Source organism: Nyctereutes procyonoides, unplaced genomic scaffold (genome assembly GCF_905146905.1).
Source record: "Nyctereutes procyonoides isolate TBG_1078 unplaced genomic scaffold, NYPRO_anot_genome, whole genome shotgun sequence".
Taxonomy (NCBI): domain Eukaryota; kingdom Metazoa; phylum Chordata; class Mammalia; order Carnivora; family Canidae; genus Nyctereutes; species Nyctereutes procyonoides.
The window spans coordinates 12,266,178-12,275,744 of NW_026575122.1; the positions used below are offsets into that span (position 1 = coordinate 12,266,178).

Genomic DNA, 9,567 nt, shown 5'->3' on the forward strand with positions numbered 1-9,567 from the left:
TGAAGTGGTTGCGAAAACTGATCCAAGTGATATTCAGGAGGTAAAATCTGTAAGGCTCATAATTAGTTGGATATTGGAAGGTTGGTGACAGAAATGGAAAAGTTGAAGACACTAAGAAGGTTTCTAATTTAGTTACTGAAGATAGGTGTACCATCTTCCAAGAGAGAGGAAATCATTGCATGTAAATTATTTCAGATCATGGACTTTCCCTCCTACTCTATAGTTATAGCCAATCATGCATTTTTGTGTGTATATTAATCATGCAGCATCCTCTCTTAATTCTATAATTGCTATCAATTTTGAATTTGGATCTAAAATAATATCAACACAAAGCAATCTTCTAATGGCTCTATCTTGTGTTGTTACAGTAAAATGTAAATATGTAGCAATATCCAGGCCATGCATGGTAAGGTGGAGGTAATCTTCTTATCCAAAGACCAGATATTGGTGTTTGCATTTTTTAGGTTGTTCTTGGTAGGAACGGATTAAATTCTACAGTCTGTCTTCAGAAATGGCTCATTGGTTTTAAATGCCACATGACTTCTGGTGGCTTGCTGGATTTGATGCTCTAAATGCATCAAAAATAAATAAATTTCAGGCTCCCGTTCTGATGAAATAAATTTTCAAATGATGCCATTTAGAAAAAGCCAGGGGGAGAAATAAAAGTAGCTAGTTAGCTCACTTTTAAGTTTTCAACTAGATATTCAGTATTTATGTTGTTTTTGTAATTCTCTGGAAAATGGATTACATGCCTTGATTCTTTTTCCAAACCAGCTTGATTGTGCAAGCCACAGATAAAGGGATACCCAGGCTTTCTGGTACAAGTGTGATCAAGATACGGGTGACTGATATAAATGACAATGCCCCGGCTTTTCTCCCCTCCGAAGCAGTGGAAATTGCAGAAAGTAAGTGTGCCAATATGGAATCATGGGTGTAACTTGTGTAATATCATCTACCAGCCAGGCGTTATAAGAAACACAAGTACTAATCTTCAAGAACCTCGCAACATGGACAGCTTCTGTCTTCATTTTACAGAATGGAGAATTGATGGCCAAAAGTTAAATATCAAATGTCAAAGACATTAAATGTTGAAGCTGGGATTTGCCTTTAAGTCATCAGGAGGCCAGTTCCCCAGGCTCGAACTGCCATTGCACACATTGTTCTTTGTGTGCAGATAGTTCTCAAAAAACAAATCTACTCCATGAAGAAGCATACTTTGTTAGCTCTGATGATCATTCCAAAGCTCCTCTGAGAAGAAGCAATGTCCATAGACTGGTAATTTTGTCAGTCTTGGCAGTATACGAATCACAGGTCATAAATGAAGGGCTGCTCATTGCACAAAGTCATCACTTTCCTCTAGTGTAAACTAAAGTTCAGCATTTACAGAAAAATTTTACCACATTAATGGTAGAAGTAGAAAATACAAAATTTTACATGATATGCTAATTAATCTTAACAGTTTGGGTCCCTGGCTTCTACGACTCCATAGTCTGCAATCCCACAGTTATCCATGGTCAGTGGCCATACTGGTAAATCCAAGCCAACTCTTTATCACTGAAATTGCAAAAAGTGCTGGCCTCCCTCCTTTCACTATTAATATCCAACTTATTCCTAAGATGTCTCTAACATTTTAGGATGTTTAGCTTCCAAACAAATAATCACTCACAGAGGGATATATTTGTAGATGCATAGGGATACCCACAAATACTCTGAAATATTCTACAAAGAAAAGATTCTCCAGTTCTTGCTTCTCACCCATTTGATATACTTCCATTTGCTTTGCTTTTTACCAAAGGTATTATTCTTAAGGATGTGTATTAGCATCAAAATGCAGCAATGTGCCCATTATCAGCACATCACAAGAACAAATGGCAAAAAATCAAAACATATACTGAATAGGGTAAGGAGTGGTGGATGCACATCCAGAATGTTCAAACCCAAAATATGAAAATTACCTATGTCTCATATAGAGGGGAACTATTCGGAGTACCTTTCTACCTGCACCATACTTGTCAGCTTAAAAACCAGGTCCCTTTTATGACAGTTTGGACTAAAGAACACATGTAGCATGTTTGATAGACATTTAGCATGCCATCTATTTTGTGGATTTTTTTTTTTTTTGGTAATATGAGAGATTTGTTCTTATCACTGCCACAATACATACTTTGTCTTTCCATAGTCTGGATAATTTTGAGAGTCAGGTTTTTAAGAGAAGGAAGCATTATATATGCCACTCCATAAGCAATAATTTTACAAAAATAAGTACAAGGAACCAAGTATTTCTAAGTTGGTATACCAATATTGTCATTTAAATCTTGTTTGCGTTTCACAACTGTATGCTTTGTATTATTGTTTTGAGTAATAACCTTCTTCCCACCCATATTCCCCATGAATATGTGATTTTAATACAGAAACTATGTAGGATAAATAAGTGGCTGAGAATGTTCCTTCGTCCTGGAATGGTGTTGCACGCATATGATAAAAAAAAATGCAATATAAAAATCGAATATACTTTACCTCCTCAATTCCCTACTCACTGGTAGATTTTCACTTTATTGGGCTCATAAATTCTTCAGAGTTTTTGTTCAGCTCGTAATGAGCTTTGTATGAGAAATCATGCCAAGAAACAGAAAATCATGTTGGACTTAAAGTTAAAATGTTTGGATTGAACTATTAAAGAAAAGTATTTCAAAGGATGGATTTTAATGGAGGCTGACATTGGTCATGACTATTGCAGATTCTTTGCCTGGTGTAGTTGTGACTCAGATATCAGTTCATGATGTGGATTTGAATCCAACTTTCATCTTCAATTTCGCCAAAGAGAGTAATCTTGGGACCAAGTTTGCTATCGATCGGAACACTGGAGCGGTGGTGCTAGTGGAAACATTGGATTTTGAAGAAGCTACCGAATATGAGCTGTTCATCCAAATTTCTGATACTGTGCATGACACAGAGGGAACGCTCATTGTCCGTGTGGTGGACGTCAATGATAACCCACCAGTATTTTCTCAAGATTCTTACCAGGTAAAGAGCTTAATAAGGAGATACTGAAACCATAGCCAAAGTCGAAAAGAATAGGGAATAATGTAAGCCTACCACTGTTGACAGACTGATTCAGACAGGCAGTATTCACAGGTTTCAATGACTTAGTTGAGGCTGAAGGTTGTATATTCAATATCGTGGAAGCTCTGGTAAGTACCTGTGGAGCTAAATAGCTCATTCAAGTCAATTTCTTAGCTACATATAGCATCTTTTTTTTTAATTTGTAGGGATTGGAATCCAGTTATTCATAACAATCAGAACTGGCCTAATATTTGCAAAGGTACCAGATAATACAGTGGTTTGGGTTATCACCAATTAATTTGGGAAAACTCTTTCTTTCCTAGCCATATCTTTGGAATATACTGATGAACCTTTTGCAGAAACCAATCATGAACAAAACTGTGAAGTGGAAATTTTATTTTTTTACACCTTAGTATATGTTTATAGAAGTAAAGACAATAATAGCATTCAACTAAGTACTTGGAAATGGGCTTCAGGACTTCTGCATGTAGCAAATGCATGGTTTAAGCAGAAACACAGTAGGGAAACTAACCTAAATAACGATCTTCTGTCTGTAAAAACTGCGCTAGTGGATTTATTAACTATCCTCTACCATGCAGAAATAATTTAGATGGATTTTTTATAATAAAAATCAAAACTAAATGAAATGTTTTTAATCTTGTTTTTCTGAATTCTGAGACTTCGAAACAATGTTCTTAATATATCAGCTCTATAAATTAACATGTGTATTTTCCATAAGCAAAATGAATATAATGATTTTGCTTTCTGGCCCTGTTCATGAAAATAGCTCTAGCCTGTAAGCACAAGACTCATTTCTTTCTGTTTCCTTCAGGTCACTGTTCCCGAATGGGCACCTGTGGGGTACTCAGTGCTGACCGTGGCAGCCACAGACATAGAAAGCAATGAGAACATTTCTTACAGAATCCTTTCCTCTTCTAAAGAATTTTCAATTGATCCAATGAATGGTGAGTTATTTATTGTGGTTGTAGTGTTCATAGGTTTGAGTTACAGGGTAGAAGCTTGAAATAATCTTTTCCAAATGCTCCTCAAATGTTTCCACCTCACTCCCTGATATTATAGATGCCACCCTTCTAATTTCTCTTCACATCAAATGCCGTGGTAACAAATCCTGGTGTTCCTTCTCTACTACTACATCTCAGTGGCTGGAAAGCAAAAGGAATTGATTATATTCTGGCAAATGCACAGAACTTCAGAGACCCCAGTGTAGTAAACACCCAGTTCATCAGTCCAACCCAGGACAGTTTAGGTATTTGTCTCAGCCCTCAACAAGCATCAAAATAAAGTTGAAGGGATTCATTTACTACTGAGGATTTCAGGCTACAAGAGTGTGGGAACTTTTCTTCCAAGCCGAGTACATTGAGTTCAATAATAGCATAATACATTCAATAAGGACAAAAAAATGAAAAAGGAAAATTATTTGAGCATCTGCACCCAGAAAAATTGTAGTATTCCGGTTTATTTGATGCCTTCCAAGGCTCTTTATATTTTTATCAGAAAGCAAGTCATTTGTGGTCATGAAATGCATTCAAGCAAGTGATTTCAGATTAGAACAGTTAAGAATTGTATAGAGAAAGCATGGGTAAATGGGAAAACAATGGGTAAATAGGAAAAATTAAATTTGATACGATATCATGATTAGCAAAACATTGTCCCTAACAGAGCACACTCTAGAAAAGAACAGGGCCTGGGACATGTTACTCTGTGTGTTCCCCATCTCCACACACCCATTATTTCATAAGTGAGAAGTAATTTAAAAATTGACCTCAGGATGATGGATGATAAGTAGACTTACTGTGGGGACCACTTTGTACTATATACAGATATTGAATCATTAGGTTGTACACCTGAAACTAGCAGAATGTTACATGTTAGTTATATCTCATTAAAAAACATTAACCTCAGGATTGCCCCCAAGAAGAATTTAATCACAAAATACCAGTGTGAGGCCCATGGAGTGTTTCACCAGGGAGAAGTAGGTCATGCTGCCACACAACCTGCGGGTGGATGCTACTGTATGGATATAAACATGTTAGAAATTTGGCTTTTCTTTTCTCCTCTCTTTTTTAGGGGGTGGGTGGTAGGGGATGCACAGTGCTGAAATGACATCAACTGCTATCCTGGCCACAGCACATCACAGTGTAAGGTCGTCCCTCTGAGCACTTAATCCTAGCAACACTTTTGCTTGACATGTGTTATCAACAAGCTTTGCAATGAGATATTGATTAGAATGTATTAAAACATTAAGTGGGGGGCGCTTTGGTGGCTCAGTCACTACAGAGTCAAACTCTTAATTTCAGCTCAGGTCATGTTCTCAGGGTCGTGAGATTGAGCCCAACATTGGGCTCCATGCTCAGTGTGGAGTCTGCTTGAGATTCTCAGCCTCCTTCCCTGCCCCCACTTGCTCTGTCTCTCCCCCACCTCAAAATAAATAAATCTTTAAAAAAAACATTTAAATGCTATCAGATCAATTTAGTTCACGGTGAGACTCTACTTACATATTTCTATCTTAAAAATAATAAAATGTGTGAAGTGTATCTCATCAATAAGAAAGAAATCTACTTGCTGAATTAGCGAAGAGCTTTAGGAAAGACACCTCCATAATTAAGCAATAGTTGCAACTCAGCATTATCAGATATACTACCCTCCTTTGACTAGAATGAATGTCAGTCTGTGTTTCCAGAATCAATATCTTTATACTAGAATGTCTTTGTACAAACCTGTGTCTATGGGTAGCAGAATGAAATATACATTTTTAAAATAACAATGCATTTTTAAAAATTTTTTAAATTAATTAATTAATTTATGATAGTCACAGAGAGAGAGAGAGAGAGAGAGAGAGAGGCAGAGACACAGGCAGAGGGAGAAGCAGGCTCCATGCACCGGGAGCCCGATGTGGGATTCGATCCCGGGTCTCCAGGATCATGCCCTGGGCCAAAGGCAGGCGCTAAACGGCTGCGCCACCCAGGGATCCCAACAATGCATTTAAAAAAAATGGTAATGGGACAGCTTATTATACAAAAAAAAAAATTAAGAGACATGTGTGGCAAAGTCATCTTCAAGTGGCACATGTATTTAATAGAGCGAATGCCGGGAATATTACTTCTGGATCTTAAGTGTTACCGAAGTATAATTATGGTAATTTAAAATTTCTAATTGGAGTTACTCTTGGTTGTAACTTAAATAACAAATCTACCAAATAACTAAATACATTAGTACATATTTGATGAATATTTGCTGACAACTGGGTCCTGAAATTTTAATTTCACAGGGTTGAAATGCTATGTCTTGTTTTTCAGGCACAATATTTACTATCAATCCTATATTACTTCTGGATAAAAAGTCAACAGTTCAGTTTCTTGTTGAAGCCAGTGATGGTGGAATTCCTGACCTGAGGGCTCTTGCCTTAGTAGAGATAGAAATACAGGATGTGAACAACTATGCCCCTGAGTTTACGGTAGAATATTATAATCTCAGCTTAAGGGAAGATGCTCAAGTTGGAGGCACGCTTGTCACATTTTCAACCATTGACCATGACTGGACCCGTGAAAACACACATGTTGATTATTCCATCATCAGTGGTAATCTGCAGAACAATTTCCATGTGGAAACTAGTTTTCTTCCTTCAGAATATCCTTCTAAGCAAATTGGTTACCTGGTGTTGCTCCACAGTCTGGATAGAGAAGCAGCTTCCTGTCATAAGCTCGTCATTCTGGCATCTGACCACGGCTTCCCTCCATTGAGCTCCACAGCCACTGTGGCAATAGAAGTACTTGATGTCAATGACAACCCTCCGAAATTCAGCAGTCTGAAATACCATGCCCACGTCAAGGAAAGTACCCCTCTAGGGAGTCACATCACTGCGGTCTCTGCAGATGACCGTGATGTGGGTTCACACGCAGAAATCATCTACCACATAATCTCTGGAAATGAGAAGGGGCATTTTCACTTGGAAGAAAACACTGGAGTTCTTTATCTGATTGCACCTCTGGATTATGAAGAAACGACAAAATTCACTTTAACGGTTCAAGCCTCAGATGAAGAAAAGAAGCATTTTTCCTTTGCAGTTGTGTTTATCAATGTCCTGGATGATAATGACCATGCACCTCACTTTATGTTCTCAAGCTTAAATTGTGTTGTTCCTGAAAATGTGCCTGTTTTCTCCACCGCATGTTCCGTGAATGCTTTGGATTTTGATGCAGGTCCTTATGGAGAGCTGACCTATTCTGTGTTATCACCCTGTTCCATCACTCAGGGGATACCTCGTGATCATGATCCCTTCCTCATTGACCCCTTAACAGGGGAGATTCACACTCAGCAAATCCTTGACTATGAAAGTGACAATAAATACTGCCTGACAATTCAGGCAAAAGACAAGGGTGACTCAACAGCCTCTCTAACGGTTTGGCTGGATATTGAAGGAGTAGATGAGTTTGAACCCATCTTTACTCAAGATCAGTATTTTTTCAACCTTCCAGAGAAGAATAAAGTGAGACAGCTGATTGGCAGGGTGGAAGCATCAGATGCAGATGCTGGTCTGGATGGAGTTGTTCTGTACTCTTTGGAAACCCCGTCTCCTTTCTTTTTAGTAAACAGAACTAATGGACATATCTATTTGACTAGGGCACCTCCCCTAGTTAGAAGTCAGTTCCGTGAACAAGACATCATTGAAATGAAGATAATCGCTCATAGCCCCAAACCGGACTCCAGGTTTACCTTGTGTACTGTGTTTGTGAACGTGTCCTCTTTCTCGGAAGGACGAGCCTCAGTGGTATCAGGCCACAGCTTTTCAATCAGCCTCACGGTCTCCTTTGTAGTGTTTCTGATGCTCATCTTCATTCTAATTGTGTTGATTGTAAGACACAAACAAAAGGACACAACAAATAATTACGAAGAAAAGAAAACATCGTCATCCTTAGATATCAGTTTGAGACTGACCACAGATGGCAGCATGCTCAAGCCCTTCCAGAAGACTAATGAGGGCGGTAATGAGGCAGTGCCCACAGACTCCCTGCCAGAGTGGCTGAGCCTAATGAGTATCATGGAGAAAGACATGGTGAATCTGTACAGGCACTCAAACTCTAGTGGCCACTGTTCTGTGGAAGGAGAAACTGCAGAAGATAAGGAAATCCAGAGGATAAATGAGCATCCTTACAGAAAGGAGGCTGGCTCAGCCCTGAGCGACCGGGAGTCCAGGGTCCCAGACTCTGGAATCTCTAGGGACTCAGACCAGCTCTCCTGCTTGTCTGGAGAAACCGATTTGATGGTCACTACTGAAATAGTAGGAACCAGCCATGCATTTGAGGAAGAAGAAAGAGAAAACTGTGACACAACCTATGTCCAAAATAATGTGTTACCCCAGACTCTAAAGAAGAGAGAAAGAAAAGAGAGCATCCAGGCCGATGTCAGGAGAGAGTCCGTCTTTATTTCAGATGATCAGGAGGCCAGATGCACGGCTCTTTCCACCCAGAGAACCTCTAATCACAATTCAAGAGGCAACTACCACTGGAATTATCTCCTCAGCTGGGAACCCAAGTTCCAACCTCTCGCCTCGGTATTTAACGACATTGCAAAACTAAAGGACGAACATTTACATACACCTGGCATTCCTAAAGAGAAGTCTTTGGTTTTCCCACCACCTTTGATTACAGCAGTAGCCCAGCCTGGGATTAAAGCAGTTCCACCAAGAATGCCAGCCAGAACCCCGGGCCAAGTGCATCACAAATACCCACATTCCCCACTTCCCTACCATCTCAGTTCTCTGCCCGAAGCCATGGCTCCCAGCTTCTCTCCACCACTCTTCCTGTTGACCCCACAGACCCCTGCCTTGACCCCACTGTCGTCACGTGGGGAATCCCCAGGAGCCCGTCTGAGTGGTACGTGCCATGGACTTAAAGCAGAAGATGAAGTTCAAATCTAATATGATTGTGATGCCAAGCACCCCCTCACCATTGGTCGTGAATGGTTGAGCAAGACCTCCTTAAGCTCGCTCCTCAAGATCGGTTAAGGAGCAGTGGGGGTTTTCGCAATCTGCTCATTTAAGCCTCTCAAATTTCTTCCAGCCTTAATGAGAAGTTACCCCCTCTTTTAGCCTTTATGTTTTGCTCTTAGGACTCAGATTTGTATATAGAAGTAGTGTATATTCTCTTATATCTGCTTTTCTGTAGAACTCAACCTCCAAAGGAAAACAATGAGCTAGACCGGCTGCCAAAATGCTTATGTGGAAATAAATGAAAAATAAGTATTGTGCAGTCCGGCCATAGTACTGCTGATTACGCCACCATATCTAAAATAAGTGAGTAAAGACTGAATAAGGAATGAGTGTAGGACAGAAAATAATGGAGAGGGAAAGTGGGAAAGGATAAACGTAAATGTTAAAATGAAGTGATTTTCTGTAGATCTGGTATGTTTAGAGATATATTTCTCTCCTTTCCCCATATGCCACAGTTAGGGAGTTTTGCCATAATTTGAATTTTAATATGATGT

General features: G+C 39.4%; 1 protein-coding gene across 1 annotated transcript in view; it reads left to right on the forward strand.

Moving 5' to 3' along the window:
• Positions 1–9,327, forward strand: part of DCHS2 (dachsous cadherin-related 2) — a 223,280-nt gene extending 213,953 nt beyond the window's left edge. Inside the window, exons 17-20 of the mRNA XM_055336271.1 lie at positions 775–905; positions 2,738–3,024; positions 3,896–4,028; positions 6,381–9,327. Of these exons, the coding sequence (XP_055192246.1) occupies positions 775–905; positions 2,738–3,024; positions 3,896–4,028; positions 6,381–9,001 (3,172 nt within the window). The 3' untranslated portion in view covers positions 9,002–9,327. The remainder of the gene's footprint in view (positions 1–774; positions 906–2,737; positions 3,025–3,895; positions 4,029–6,380) is intronic.
• The last annotated feature ends 240 nt before the right edge of the window (positions 9,328–9,567 follow it).